Raw genomic sequence first — 15,560 nt, forward strand, 5'->3', positions numbered from 1 at the left:
GAGCCATCCTCTACTGCTTCCCCAGGCCACAAGCAGGGAGCTGGGTGAGAAGTGGAGCAGCAGGGACACAAATCGGCACCCAGCATGTTCAAGGTGAGAATTTAGCCATTGAGTTATCGCACCAGGCCCTTCAATTTCTTCCTGTATAACACACAATGAAGTGCCCGCACGACTCAAGGGCACCATGGGGATCCTCACCTGCCAAGCGCTCCACCCAGCTCCGGTCCGGTGGTCTTAACCCCTCTCCCTCGGAAGAAGGAAACCCCCAAGGCGCCTACCTTGCCGGGGGCCGTGAGCCTGGGACGAATGCCACCGCCCAGGGGCCCCTCTGCCTCTGCTCGGCGCCCACGGGCAGCTCCGAGTGCCGGTATAATTAGCTCGCAGCCCCTGGCACGATTGTCACCTCCCACTGGGGTCCCTAAACCGTAGTGGTGTCCCCCGCGGAGGTGTCCACTGGGCCGCCAGAGGTCAGCTTGGTCCCCACAGCCTTTCCTTAGCCACAAAGAACCAACGCGTTTTTCCTCACTCCTCGGCAGTGCACGAAAGCAAACGAAAAGTTTGCGGGCGACGTGAGGGATGGTGGAAGCTGCCTCGTGGCTTTGCCATGGAAATCACGCTCCTCTGGGCCTCAGGGAGCGCGAGGAGAGGGCGTCCTGTGTCTTTAAGAGGCCTCCATTGGGGGGCGGGGACTGCCTGCATTCCCCACCCCTTCTCAGGCCGCTACACCCGCCCCTGTATCAGTGACAGATAAACAGTCCAATGAAAGAAAGATTTCTGCGTGACGGCAAAATGGAGCAATAGGAGCTCGCGTCGAGCTCTGCGGGGGCGGGGTCTCTCGAAGGCCGGGCGGGCGGAGGCTGCTGAGGCTGCGAGACCCGGGCGCGCGGGAGCCGGGCCTAGGTCGGCGCCCTGGTGAGTGTGGGGCGCGGCGCGCGGCGGTGCGGGGCCCCGGGGCGCCCACGGAGGAGCGATCCAGCGGGCTTGGGAGCCAGGGGCTGCGGTTGGCTTAGGCCCCGGGGGTCCAGGAGCTGGGAGGGCGGGCCGGGGCTGCACTTCCCGGGCTTGTCGGGCCCCTCGAGGGTCTCGGCCTAGCAGGGGCCGCCCCGGCTGGAAAGGACACGGCACCCCCCAGGCCTGGACGGGGCCCCCGATGGAGAAGTGAGGACGGGCGGGACCGTGGTGGGGAGCGGGGCTGGGCCAGGCAGCGGGCAGAGGAGGGTGGGAGGATGGAGGCGCTGGAGGCGGGGATGGGGACGGGATGGAATAGGGCCTGGCCAGAGCTGCGGGCCCCGGCCCCCGGGGGTCCTTGCTGGACTTGGTCCCGCGTCCCTGGTCCACCAGCCCCTGCCGGCTGCGTAGCCGCGTTCGCTCCCCACCGCCTTTCCTGGGTTCAGGCCTCGCTCCTTGCCTGGACCGCTGGCATGGCCCAACTGCCCTGCACGCAAGTGCCAAGGCCACTCTCTGTTGGCCTCTTGGCCACCGTGTCCCAAGAGGTATTTTCAGAATGCAGGCGAAAGTGGGGCGCTCGGGCTTCAAGCTGGCTGAGCTCTGGCGCTAGATGGGCACCCAGGGCCAGGGACCGGCCCCACTGACCTCCCTTAGCCACAGGCCAGTGCTCCTTAGTCCTACTTGCTCTGCCTCTCGCTTACTTTTCTCTGTCCCTTCTACGCCCCACGTCTGGCCCTCCTGGGGGGTCTGTCCCCGGGTGGCACCTCTCCACTTCCCGGGCTCCATCTGGCATCTTTCTCTCCATCTTTCACATCTCCCGCAAGGTGTTCCACGGAGCATTCGTGACCATCTTAAGCATCCCGCGTGCTTCTCCATCACAGCTGGTGCACCTGCCACGTTACCAGGTGCAGGTGTGTAGCTGTCCCGCCAGACAGGCGCACCTGCAAGATGGTGTCTGCCTGTGCTCTTCATTCTGTCCAGCCCCCCCCCCCCCCCCACCAGCACACAACCCAGCGCTTCGCATAAGGGGCTGGGAACGGTGATCCTCCTGGGCAGGCTTGGGGAGTACTCTGTGTAGTCAGACTGCATGTTACAGGGATGCTGTCCAATGGCAAAACAGTAAACCTCACATTTAAATTCTTCTAGTAGCCTCCTGAAATAAAAAGGAACAGGTGCAAAGTTAGGGTGAGCATGTATTTTGTCACCTTCTGGGTTCCAAATATTGTTGTAACATGTATCAATATGAAACCATTGCTAATGGGATATGTTTGTACTCAGTTTTTGCAGTAGGGATGCGTGTTACCCTTAGGACCTCCCACCTATCCTCACAGTCTGAAAATGCTCAGTAGTAGCTACGTCTGGCTTGGGGCTGCCCTATCAGGCTGTGGTGTCTGTTACTTGATCAACACGATGAGGCTGAGTTCCCCCTGGATTCTTTCAGGTGAATGTCTCTCTCTGAATTTAATTGATGTTGAAGTTCCCTGCAGGGGAACCCTCCCTAGTGGGCCAGATGAGGCCTCTTGCTGTCCTGTTGGGCTTTTCTGGACTCATGCTGTCCCCTAATGAGGTTTAGTAGGGCAGAAAGTGGGGCCACTGCATGCTCTGGCTTGTTCCATACTGAGACAATGGGTCTGGATGTCTTGGTACCACCTGCGCAGGTGGCCCAGGAGCAAGCATATTCGATGCAGTTGGGGAAAAGCCTTCGAGGCAAATTTTCCTTGGACTCAGTCATTGCGGCTTGGCTCAGCTGCTCTGACTCAGCCTGGCCCCAGCCTCCCAGCTGAAACGTGACACAGCCTGCAGCATCGCAGAGGTGCTAGGAGCCCTGTGCTTGGGTTGGCCACCTGGCCCTGTGGTTCAGCAGCTGCTCCTGAAGGCCAGTGGCCACACTGGTGCCAGGCCACCGTGCTGAAAAGACAAGACCAGATCACACAAGATGCCCAAGGAAGATGCACAGCACCCTGGGGTGTGGTGGAGAGCAGAATCTGTGTGTGCCGGGGACTGCGAGGTGTGCGATGGATTTACTGAAACGCCGGATTCAGCTTCCCACAGGCGGGGTGTTACTTAGCAGGTGGCTCAGTCCTGGCCATCTGGTTGATTTACCTCTCTACACAGCATCCGAAGGCGTCCGAGTGTGCAGGCTCTTCAACCTGCTGGCTGAATTTGAGTTGGTGGGAAACATTTGTTGAGCACCTGTTATGCGCCAGGGTCTGTGTTGGTTATGACTCTGGAAATGCACCAGGAAGTAGTGATCATACTGCTCGAAGCACACTGACAGACCTGCTGCTGTGTGTCACTTCATGAACGATGTGCCGTGGCCTGGTATAGTTATGCTGGGAAGCATGGCTACAATGACAGTGTGTTTGTCCTTGCTTTAAGTTCACACAGATTTCAGCTTCCTTGGTGCCAGGGGCTTGGCTGATGCTTTCCACATGTTATTCCATCTAATGTTCCCAGTGGCTTCCCAGGAAGGGTAGGTTGCCAGCTCTATTTTGTGACTGGGAACATTGTTAGAGTTGTGGTTTCACCCTGGAATGCAAGCTCCTCGCTGCTAAGCCATGCTGCCTCAGTAGATGCGACGCATCATCCGAGAGCCCGAGACTGTGCACCCCAGCGTCCTCACGTCCACCAGCCCTGAGCTCCACAGAGGCTTGAGCTCCAGAGTGGTGATGAGGGGAGGGAGCGAGCTGAGCCGCGGGTTAGGCCGAAGCTGAGGGGCCTGGGTGCTCTGCTGATCCTCACTGTGGAGTGGCCTTGCCAGCTCTCTGGATCTCTGCCCCCTTCTCCCTGAGAGTGCTTGGCTGGACCTCATAACCACAACAGTGCTGTGTTGTCCGGTTCCTATTGAAGCAGTTGGGCCTGCAGGCTGAGCCTTTTCTTTGCATCCCCCAATCCCTCCCTGCCCAGGCACCAGCTCCCCAGGCGTCCCTGGTCACCTGTGGCTGGGAAAGGGTTCTTTGAGTTCATCGACCTGTAGCAGCTAAGTTTCTGTTTCCCTCCGTCATTTTTTCCGGGAAGAAGCAAGTGGTTTGTAAACACTGACCACCCTCCCCAGCCACTTCCTGGTTACTTGGTAGGAATCTGGAAAGTTCTGAAAGGGGGCTAATTCTCTGTTGGAAATTAGAGGTGATCAGCTCTGGGGACTCTCGAGGGGATGTTTTCTGCAAAATTCTGTAGCCACAGCCGTCTGCTGGGCCCCTGTGCTGTAGTTGGTGGGGTGGGTGGTATACAGGCAAGCTGCCAGATGTCCCAGAGCTGTGGGCTTAGATGACCTGGGTGGGCAGTGCTGATGTCAGGAGCTGTGAAGTGCTGGCTGGCCCTCAGCCCACCCCACCCCCACCTCCAGCCTCTGTCATGCACATTGGGCCTCCCTGGGCTCTTGAATAAAGGCAGGTTCTGGTGGGTCTGGGCTGGGAGGACTGCCCTGCCTCTGCTGCCCACATGCAGGTGCCACTTCTGTAGCCAGGGAGGAGACTGGGTGTGAAGAAGTATCAGCAGATGTCTGAGAATACCCATAGAATTCTGGGAGCACAGGAGGGCTCAGCTGTGACCTGAGTTGAAAGGAGTCAGCCAGCCACACAATCTGGGCTGGGCCTTGAAGGCTGAGAAGAAGTGAGTGGGCTGGACAAGGTGGTGGCCCAAGGGGGGTGGTGGGGTGGCCTTTTCTCAGTACAGGGATACGGGCATTCTTAGCAGCCCAGGGAGTTCTCTGGGGAGGGGTTAAGGGGCCAAAGCTGGAGCAGTTAGCTCCTCCACCCCCTCCTCCTCTCCCCCCACCTCTTTGCTCACCACAAAGCTGAGTGGCTTTGAATCATGTGGGGCTGTCTTCAGCTGCCTCCCAGCTGTGCATGCTGGAACCCCAATTGGTGGATCCCCCCCTCAACTCCGCAACTCTGCAGGGAGGGTTGAATCACTTCTCAGAGGAGATTACAGAGGGGGAAGCCTTGCTGGAGATGGAGTTCTTGATGAGAAAGGAGGTGTGACCTCCCCTTGCCTGCCTGTGGAGGTTGCCTGCTGCAGGGCGGAAGCAAACTTCCCCAGGCCTCCCCCACAGAACCAAGAGCACAGAACAGAAAGCATGGCTCAGGGGAGGGGGAGGAGCTGGGGCGCTTCTGGCTCTCTCCATCCTGGATTCCTCAGCAGCAGGAGGGGGTGGGCTTTCACTTCCTGGCTCTGTGGGCTGCCACGGTCAGTCCCCCAGAACCCAGCCTTAGCCGGGTGGTTGATAAAGCTCCTGGGGGCCTTTTGTGAGGACACTAGTTTTGTGAACATGTTCCAGACCAGCCCACCCGACTTTGCTCCGACTCTGTGGAGCAGCTGGCTTTTTCCTTGTCATGCCTTGTGGCAGGCAGTGTGGGCTCGTCTCCTGTATCATGACATTTCAGACTCTCGACATCATCTTTCCATCGGTAATGCCTTAGGAGGGGCTGAGGAGGAGAAGGGTGGAGGGTGGTTGGATCACATGGAGGGGTCCCCTGGGTGGGGACGTGGAACTACAGCTCCCCCACCTCCTTCTTGCTATCGAACCGTAGTACTGCTCAGTGGTGGAGCAAGAGGCTATTTATAACTCGGAGAATTTTGCAATGTGATTGAATTGCTTCGACCTTGTTTCCACTTCATTTCTGAAATGAAAGTGAAGAGAGTAAGCAAACCTGCGCCAGAAGGGCTCCCCACATGTAGACGATCCTTCCTCCTCCCAGGATTGTCCACGGGATGCTGTGTCTCAGCTCCTAGCTCCTGATGCTGGCACAGGAGAGAGTCGTCTCCCCTTTCCATGGGTGGAGAATCAAGGTCAGCTAAACCTGACTTTCCAAGAAAACATGCCCTGATATTAGGTGGAAACCAGGCTGTGAGCAGTGGTGGACATGCTGGGAGTTGCAGGTGGTGGGGGCGTGGTGGGAACGCCAGAAAAGCTGCACCATGCGTGCCTGTCCTTTGGAGCCAGCCCGGGCTCGCGGGAGTCGAAGGAGAGACGCAGGTGCTTACTAAGCCTTGACCATGGGCCACGTGCTGGGCCAGCTTGTGGGACCACAGGGGTTGTACCTGCCCAGCAGGAAGCACTAGGGAAGAAGTGAGAGACATGTAAATACAGGCTGCAGTGTGTGGCAGGATCCGTCAGAGGAGCAGCAGAGCGCCGGGAGGAGCAGCAGAGCGCCGGGAGAATGCAGCGACTTCTAGTCCGGGTTAGTTCTGCCAGGGAGAAGTGTAGAATGGAGAGGAGCGGACATCTGAGCTGGACCTGAAGCTCAGCGAGGAGCCCTTCTGACCACCAGGGACAGAAGAGGGTGTGCAGAGACGTAGCAGAGCGCAGGCAGATGGCCGTCCCAGGAAGGACCTAGTTAGGTGGTAAAGACTGAATACTGGCTGAGCAGTGCGGAGCTCCTTCAGTAGACTGTGAAGTGCTCTGTTTCCTGTTACAGCAGCGAGCACAGATTGGGGCCTGTGTCATGGCATATCAGGTTAGCCACCACCAGCATACCATATGAGCACTGGTTTCAATCCAACTCTCTGCTCATGTGCCTGGGAAAGCAGCAAAGATGGCCTGTGTGCCTGAGCTGTGCACCCACAGAGGGAACCTGAATGGAGTTCTGGGCTCCTAGCTTCAGTCTGACCCATCCCCATTCATTCTGGCCATTTTACAAATGAGCCAGTGGATGGAAAGCTTCTTTACTCTCTTTCTCTCTCTCTCTTATTCTGCCTTTCAGATAAATCATTATTTTTGAAGCACCAGCACTCGTGGTAGGGACCTAGCTCTGTGTACATTAGCTTCAGATGCACGAATCGACAGCCTTGAGCCCAACAGCCTCCAGCAGTCTGGTTTTGGAATTGTTGCAGGTTGCGAGCGAGATCACACCAGACATGTCTAAGGTTTATTAAGGAGTCTTTATTAACCAAGCTTGGTGATAATAGAGCATAGTAGTAAATCACAAGTCCATACAGCAATAGAGCACAGTAGCAAATCACAAGTCCATACAGCAATCCACCCAATCATAATCCAACCAGTCATAATCCCAAAACAAACAAATGGTCATCATCCTTAAGTCCATCCATTAAGCTGAAAAACCTATGTCCCAGCTTCCCCAACAATATATGTTATCCTAAGAGACATGCAACAAATAACCTGGACACACTCACAAAGAACCTGGACACACTTACAAAGCTGCAGACATTCACCTTTCCCTGGCCTCTCTGCCCACATTCTACTACTGCTAGGCCTCACCCCTCTTGGAACTCCAGATAGCACACAGACCAGGAACAACATTGTAATAACCATTGTCCCGTCTAAGCAGCACACAGGGACCATGCTCAGGGAATTACCTGTCCTGGGTCAGCCAAGAGTCGGTGCCAGAGTAACGGAAGCACCTGGCCAGAAAGAGAGAGCAAGAGCCCCTGCTTCATGGGCCTTTTTAAAGGGGCTTGTGAGGGGAGTGGTTACACACAACACAATACTGTCCCCTCTCAGTTGATAGGTGAGTCACAGGTGGGCAGGAGCGAATACCTAAGTGTTGTGGGCTAAGGAGTTGATTAGTGCTCATTAGGATGGACAGGAACAGGAACAGGGCTGGTAGCTAAAAATACCTAGACTAATTGGACTTCCAGTATCCTGGCTCATTTAGGATGTGGGGGAAGTGGTTGAGGATGCAGTTACTATTCCATTGCTGTTAGGATCCACCTTCAGGACAGAGGTTGGGGGACCCAGCCAAATTTCATTTGTCCACTTGTCAATGGGTGCTGGCTATCACAGGCTGCACCCCATAACAGAATCTGGCTGTGCCAGGTACCAGCTGGGTGATGCTGAGTGTGTGTTGTACTTCCCTGTGCCTCCATCTTCTAATCTGTGAAATGGAGGAATAACACGCAGCACACCTAACAACAGCAGTCCTGTACGGAACCAGTGACCACAGCCCTGGGGCTGCCACTGTGGTGCAGGAAGCCCGCCTTCCCTCTGCTGCACCAGCAAGCCATACAGGCCCCAGTCTGAGTCCTGGTTGCTCCGCTTCTGATCCAGCTCCCTGGTAATGCACCTGGGAAAGCAGGGAGAGTGACCCAAGAGCTTGGACCCCTGTACCCATATGGGAGACCCAGAGGAGGCTCCTGGCTTCTGGCTTCAGACTATGGCCCAGCTCTGGCTGTTGCAGCTGTTTGGAGAATGAACCAGTGGATGGAAGATCTCTCTTCTCTGTCTCTCATTCTCTCTGTAATTCTGCTTTTCAAAAAAGAATAGATAAATCTTAATGAGTACAGCCCTTCTAATGTTACCTTTGCATAATATGATTATTGACCAGTGTCATGATTGAAGTCACAGTGAAGGAAGTAGAAGGGGGAACAAACTTTGGAGTCAGGATGCAGACTTGAGACCCAGTTCTCATGTCCTTCCCTGTCCTCTCTTTTCTTTCTTCCCACATTTCTTTCTTTTCTTTTTTTTTTTTTTTTTTTTTTGTCTCGTATCTCCCTTCTTCCTTCCTTTTGGCGGAGGGGAATAACTGGAGGAAAGTGAAAGACAAGAGCTTTCAGCGCCTTGGAACTTTAGTTGTCTCTCTTTGTCTCCCTATACAGCAGGACTGTTTTTCAGGATTGTTGCACCAACGTAACAAGTCTCTGGAAGTGGTTAGTCAGCTTCTGAGGACCTTACATTCTACATAAATTGAGCCTTGTAGACTTGTGGATCTGCTAGAAACAAACCAGACTGGGTTTTTGTGGTTGTTTTTTAAAGAGTAATTTATTTTTATCAGAAAGGCAGATCAGCTTTACAGGGAGAAGGAGAGACAGAGAGAAAGATCTTCCATCCATTGGTTCACTCCCCAAATGGCCTCAATGGCTGAAGCTGAGCCTACCTGAAGCCAAGAGCTTCTTCCAGGTCTCCCATGTGGGTGCAGGGTCCTAAGGCTTTGGGCCATCACCTCCTGCTTTCCCAAGCCACAAGGAAGGAGCTGGATGGGAAGTGGAGTAGCTGGGACATGAACCAGTGTCTATATGGGATCCTGGTGCTTGCAAGGTGCAGATTTACCACTAAGCCATTGCGCCAGGCTCCCAGACTCTTGCAAGTGGACTGTGTTGTCAGTAACTGAGCCAATGTCAAGCACCTCCAACTCCAGCATGTTGGACCTTGCGCTGTAAGTCTCGGTGCTGACCCCCTGCTTTAGAGCGCCTTCAGAACTTGGCTGAGGCTTTTCACTTGCCATGATTGAAATGCAGGCAATTTAATATAAAGGAGGTTGGGAGTTTCAAGTATCCCAAATGTCAGAAGAGTAGCCGGTGGCTTTTTCCATCTCTGAATGGGATTTTGTGGTTTCTTGTGTCTGACCTCAGCCGGTCTGTCCGGGCCTGGAGTCTTCCACAGGGTGGCTCCCCGTCTGTGGCTTGAGAGTGGCTTTGGCTTGCCTGCAAGCTGACTGTGACCTTTACTGCTCCAGGGCCACCCAAGTCCCTTAGTCTTTGTCTTAAAAAAAAAAATCTGACCCTTACACTTTATTTTCATCTGCCTGAAAGAGTAGCTAGGGGAGGGGGACCAGGAACAGAAATTTTCAACCTTCCAGTTAGCTAGCCCCAACGTGTGTGATGGTCAGGGCTGAATCAGGGCAAAGCCAGGAGTCAGGAACTCTAGCCAGGTCTTGTACGAGGAGGGCAAGGGCCCAGACACTTGAGCCAGTTTCTGCTGTCTTCCAGCATGCGTTATCAGGCAGCGGTATAGGAAGCAGAATAGCCAGGGCTTGGTACCTGTACCTGGATATTATATGCAGGCATCAAACAATGGTTTAAACCACTATACTGCAACACCTACCTCACTGTTGGATTCATCCAGCCAAAGTTGATCTTAACTTCAGGCTCCCCTGTAGTGATAGGGCTGGGGAAAGGGCTATTAGCACGAATGGGCCCACTGGGATTTGTGGGAAGGGACAGAATCATGGCTTGCTGGCATTTCGCGTGGACTTGGCAGTTGTAGATTTCCCTGTTTCAAAATGAACCTTGGGTTTTTGGTGCTGCCCTGAGTCATTCCGAGCCAGCTTTAAACAAAGAGATGGTCAACCTGTGAGATGTCAGGTGGGGTCAGAGCAAAGCTCTGTGAAGTCAGAACCTGTAGCCTGCTCACCTCCAGTGATGACGGCAGGAAGGAATGTGTAGGAATACTGCGTGTTTCTTAGCAGCAACACTGAAATAAGGTCACGCCTTCTCTTGGCAAGGGCTTTAAACGGGCATCCTCATTTGCATGCCTAAGTTCTGCTTTAGATGTGGACTTTTGGGCTTAGCAAACACCCTGAGGCACCTGTGGGTTCGACCATCAGATCTTAAAGTTGAAGAAAACTTGGACCTGGGCCATGGGACATGGCTGTACCACAGCGAAGTTAGGATTTGGGCCAGAGTTCCTTGGCTGTAATGACAGTTACATTCTTGAGCAGGACAATCTCCCAGCCCTGGGTTCCTTCTGTTCTACTTACACGGCCTACTTTAAAAAGGGGAAGAAACCAGACTAAATAACAAGGGGTCTGAAAACCCATACTGCACACGCACAACCTCTCCACTGTGATAGGAGCCAGAAAGAGGTCGCCTTCGCAGGAAAGGCGGGGGTCGACCAGAAGGAAGTTTCCTTGGGTGCTGACAATGTGCAGAGTTCTGCAGTGAGTACCAGTTACAAGGATGTGTGTATGTATTCATTTATATACATTTTAATATACATTGCACGCTTAAACGCCACACATTTTGTTACAAATAAATTACATCTCAGTCTTTGAAAAAGCTGCCACTACCGTGCAGTCACACCTGGTAATGACAGCAGGTTCACTGGTTGGGTGAGGATGGATGCCAGCTCTGGGCGTCCAGCGGTGTGTTGTGCCAGGCCTGGAATGAGATCCCTTGCCTTGCTCTGTCACTGTGTGGAAGCAGAGCATTTTATTCAGAAGTGATGCTGAGGGGCGGCGGCTTCTTTTCAGATCCAGCTGTATAAAAATGACATGTGAAAAATTCTGCCTGCAGCTGTAGAAGTTGTACACACTTTAAAGATGATTTAGTCTATCCCACTTAAGTCGCCTTAGGACTTACAGCAAAGATCCAGGCCTGGGCACAGGCATTTAGCCTATGTCATCCCACATGGGAGCACCTGAATTTGATTCCCTGCTCTAGTTTCCTACCAGTTCAGTCCTTCGGAGGCAATATTGATGGCTCAAGTTACTGGGTTTCTACCACCCCACGTGGGAGACCTGAATTCAGTTTCCAGCACTCAATTGCAGCCCAGCCATTGCAGGCATTTGGGGGAATGCACCAGCAGATGGGAGCTCACTTATGCTTTCTCTTAAAGTTGAAATATAATAATTAGGGCCTGGCACAATGGTTCAATTGGCCAATCTTCCCCCTACAAGCACCAGGATCCTATTTGGAGGATAGTTGATGTCCCAGCTGCTCCACTTTCCATCCAGCTCCTTGCTTGTGGCCTGGGAAAACAGAGGAACTGGCCCACATGGGACCCTGCACCCACCTGGGAGACCCAGAGGAAGCTCCTGGCTCTTGGTTTCAAATCGGCTCAACTCTAGCTGTTGCAGCCATTTGGGAAGTGAACCAGTGGATGGAAGATCTTTCTCTCTCCTTCTCTCTGTAAATCTGCCTTTCCACTAAAAATAAGCAAGTCTTTAATTAAATTCAGGCTAGCTCAGGGAAGGGAAGACAAGCTCTGTACAAAGTTGGCTCGAAGGCCTGTCCTGCTTGAGTGCGTATAATCAAACTTGGAGTATTGCTGTCTACATCAAAATGAGTATAGGCTCTTGAAAAGCCCTTTCTTGTACAGTGGTGTCATGTGCCAGACGTGCTGCTTTTCCTTTTTTAAGATTTTTATTCGAAGGAGGAGTGACAGACAAAGGGAGACAGAGAGAAAGGTTTTCCGTCTTCTGGTTCAGTCCCCAGCCCTCAACAGCCAGGTCTGGGCCAGGCCAAAGCCAGGAAGGAGCCTACAACTTCCTTTGGGTCCCGCACGTGGACACGTGAGCCATGCTCTTCTCAGGTGTGATTGTAGGAAACTGGGTGTGGTGCAGAATGGCTGGGGCACAAACGGGCACTCTGACAGGGCCATAGGCATTCCAAGTGCCCAACGCCAGCCCCTGCTGACAGTTAACTACTGAAGCACCCACCTTGATTAGGAGGTGCTTGCGAACGCTTCCCCCTGCCTGAAGCCTGTGGGTTTGTGGGGGACTGACTTTTATCCCTTGTCACCAAAGAGGTTTGTATCTACCGGGCTGTGAGAGCTGTCATCTGTGCTTGGGTTGGAAAATTGACAGCATCCATGAATAACAGCTTAGCAAAAGCCGTGCTGCATGTGCCGCGAGAGGAGGGTGGTCCCTGTTGGCAAGTGGTCGGGGAGGGGTTAAGCCTGGAAGATGCAGACAGGTGTTGTTCATTAAGATAGAGATCTCTCCTGAACCTGAAGGCAAGGAGTGTGAACAGACACTGGAAGAATGCAGCAGTCAAGTGACTTCCTTTTGTCAGACCTTGGGAGAAAAGCTGCTTCAGCTACTGCTTGAATACCACTAAGCTATCGGAGTTGCCTAGGATACCAGTCACATGGGCACATCTTCTGCACTTGCTCAAAATGATTTATTTTTCCTTTATTTTGGAGAAAAGTGGGGGGCGGGGCAGAGGGTCAGAGGTACTTTGAAGGCCTTATTCTCCTAGAGAGGGGCCTTTGTGTGGGGATAGCCTTACCGCCCCTAGCAGCAGCCCTTGCTCTTGGCACTAGGGACTAAAATAGCATTTCCTGTCCCAATTCTCTTCTCCATTTTCTGAACTCTGCGTCATCCCACACAGAGAAGGCTCCGTGTTCTGTCCTTTGAGGGGGAAGGAATGGCAGTAAGAGGACTGAGGGGGCGTGCTGTGGGCCTTGCCGACCAGGAAGTCTCCAAGTTGGCTGCAGAAGGAGCCAGCAGCTGCCCCCCAGCCACCATTCACTCGAAGAAAGCCTGGGTCTGGCAGGCTCCATGCACCTGTTTGTCCCCTCTCCACCTCCCAAGGCAGGAGTTGGCAGTGAACACACTCGTGCACCCAGTGTCCTCTAGACCCTGAAATAAAGCACTGCTCTAACAGACCTTGTGGCCGGCTGATCTGTGGGTGACAGGCAGGTGTGTCACATTTGTACTCGCTGATTTACTCCAGAGAGACAAAAGCGCAGCAAGACGTTGTGGTATGTTCTGGAAAAATTCAGCCCAAGCAGTTGCATGTATTAACTTTCGCATGATGTCTGTCTCAGACCATAACACATATATAGTAAGAGTGAAAAGTGAGCGTGTACTTGGTGACTTTGGCTTTCTCCCCAGGCAGCGGCATCTGTGTGTGTGTTGTGGAGCAGCAGGACCTGCTGGGAACAATGCCACCGCCATCAGACATCGTCAAAGTGGCCATTGAGTGGCCAGGTGCTAATGCCCAGCTGCTGGAGATTGACCAGGTATGCTACTAAAAGGAGAAGCAGAGGGTGAGGAAAGGATACAAGGCGTGTGGCAGAGGATGCCCTCAGGGCCGAGGACAGTTGGCATCAGGAGTAAGAACTTGCAACACAGAAGACCCAGCCCACCCTGGGCCAGCTTGGCCACCTGACTTCAGAACAGGCTTCCTGAGAGGGTGGGCATTCAGCATGGCCCAGTGGACATTACCTGAGCTGCCCACATCCACGTCGGAGTGCCAAGGTCTGAGTTCCAGCTGCAGTCCCGATTCCAGGCTCCTGCTAAGGCACACTGGCAGCTGATGGGAGATGGCTCAAGTACTGTGGTTTCTGCTCCCCCACGTGGAAGACCGCTACTGAGCTCTGGGCTCTTGGCTTTGGCCTGGCCTAGCCCTGGCTTTTGGGAGCATTTGGGGAGTGAACCAGTGGATGGGAGATCTCATCTTTCAGATAGTGCTACTACTAATAATAATTATCTACCAGGAAGGATCTTGACTCTTTTTTTTTTTTTTAAAGATTTATTTTTATTTTTATTACAAAGTCAGATATACTAAGAGGAGGAGAGACAGAGAGGAAGTGGAGCTGCCGGGATCAGAACCAGCGGCCATACGGGATCAAGGCGAGGACCTTAGCCACTAGGCCACGCTGCCAAGCCCAGGATCTTGACTCTTAACTCCCCAATTTCATGCAGAACCTTGCTATGCGTGGGATACAACTGCTGTTGGAGCATCTCTCGTTCTCTCTCTCTTTCAGAAACGACCCCTGGCTTCCATCATCAAGGAGGTTTGCGATGGGTAGGTTGAACTTGACTTTGTTTTTGACATTGGCAGCTGAGACTAAAGTTGTGCAGGGAAGCCTGGAAGGGACTTCTGTGAGGAACGTCTGGGAGGTCTCCAGGGTGTGGTTCTTGTGAGGGACACATGGGCTGGTGTGCACATGTCCCTGTAGATCTTCGTTTTCCTTGAAGCCCAGGAATGGCCTGTGTGAGGACCCACTCAGATCTGAGAGCCACCCTCACGCACATGTGCCTGCTCCTTGTGGAAGGCTGAGGAGCCTCTATTTTCAACAACTTAGCCTAAAGTCTTGTCCCCTGCCGCCACCACCTAGCTCACTTGCACACTGCACATAGGCCAGCCAGTCTCTTGAGCAGCTCTCCTGGGAGTGATTGGTCTGCACAGGCTCAGAGGACTGGCCAAGTGGGATGTGCTTTTTTTTTTTTACCCAGGTGGTCATTGCCAAACCCAGAGTATTATACCCTCCGTTACGCAGATGGTCCCCAGCTCTACATTACCGAGCAGGTAAGTACTCGGGAGTCAGGGATGGTCAGAGCAGGATGGGTGAGTGAGAAATCAACACAGCTCTGGGGAGACGTGCTGATTGTCCTGCCTAAGGAAGATATGGGGTCCAGGCGGCTTGTTTGTGAGGTCAGGAGCTATAGCCTGGACAGATGGGAGAGCACCACTCCTTGTTTTCTTATGGTGGCTGGGATTGGCACCTGTTACATCCTGTGAGCCTGGGATGCTTGAGGCGTCTTGAAAGCTCTTTGCCAAGGAGCGCCCGGGAGAAGAGGGCTCAGCTGAAGGGCCCTCATTACAGCTACAATTGTTCCTTGGTGTCTATGGGGGATTGCTTTTACAACCCTTAAAACCTGCTCGTGATCAAGTCACTTTTATAAAATGGGAAACATTTGCATCTATGAACCAACACAGTCCTGGTGTGATTGAAGTCATCTCCAGATTGCTTTAATCCCTGATGCAGTGTTAATGCCATGTAAGCAGTTGTTAATGTTTAGAGAATCAATGGCAGGAAAAAAACAAAACAAAAAACAATGACACTTTGAGGATAGACACAAGTTTGCTTAGGGACATTTTTGGTCTGTGGTTGGGTGGCCTAAGCCTGTGGAGCCTAGGCAGTGGGAATGCCAACTGCACTTTCAAATGACAGAAAGTTCTTGTTGCTTCAGCCTGCTTGTGCCACTTCATGTTTGATCTTTGCTGGCTGTTGGTCTTTTTGTTTTGTTTTTCTCTTTGCAATGCAGACTCGCAATGACATTAAGAATGGGACCATCCTACAGCTGGCCATCTCCCCGGTAAGTACCCCAGCCTTAGCTCATTCCTTCACGCAGCAGACAAATGGGAGATGACCCCGTGACTCCTGCCCTACAGGTGATTGCAGAAGCAACCAGAAGGGTAGG

General features: G+C 53.1%; 1 protein-coding gene across 4 annotated transcripts in view; it reads left to right on the plus strand.

Annotated features, from left to right (window-relative positions):
• The first annotated feature begins 847 nt into the window (after positions 1–847).
• Positions 848–15,560, plus strand: part of ELMO2 (engulfment and cell motility 2) — a 38,289-nt gene continuing 23,576 nt past the window's right edge. For all 4 annotated transcript variants that reach the window (XM_058679269.1, XM_004585877.2, XM_058679270.1 and 1 more), the window contains exons 1-5: positions 848–912; positions 13,245–13,372; positions 14,120–14,160; positions 14,592–14,664; positions 15,405–15,455. In XM_058679269.1, coding sequence (XP_058535252.1) covers positions 13,295–13,372; positions 14,120–14,160; positions 14,592–14,664; positions 15,405–15,455 — 243 coding nt within the window. In that variant the 5' untranslated portion in view covers positions 848–912; positions 13,245–13,294. The remainder of the gene's footprint in view (positions 913–13,244; positions 13,373–14,119; positions 14,161–14,591; positions 14,665–15,404; positions 15,456–15,560) is intronic.

This window comes from Ochotona princeps, chromosome 22, assembly GCF_030435755.1.
Source record: "Ochotona princeps isolate mOchPri1 chromosome 22, mOchPri1.hap1, whole genome shotgun sequence".
Classification (NCBI taxonomy): domain Eukaryota; kingdom Metazoa; phylum Chordata; class Mammalia; order Lagomorpha; family Ochotonidae; genus Ochotona; species Ochotona princeps.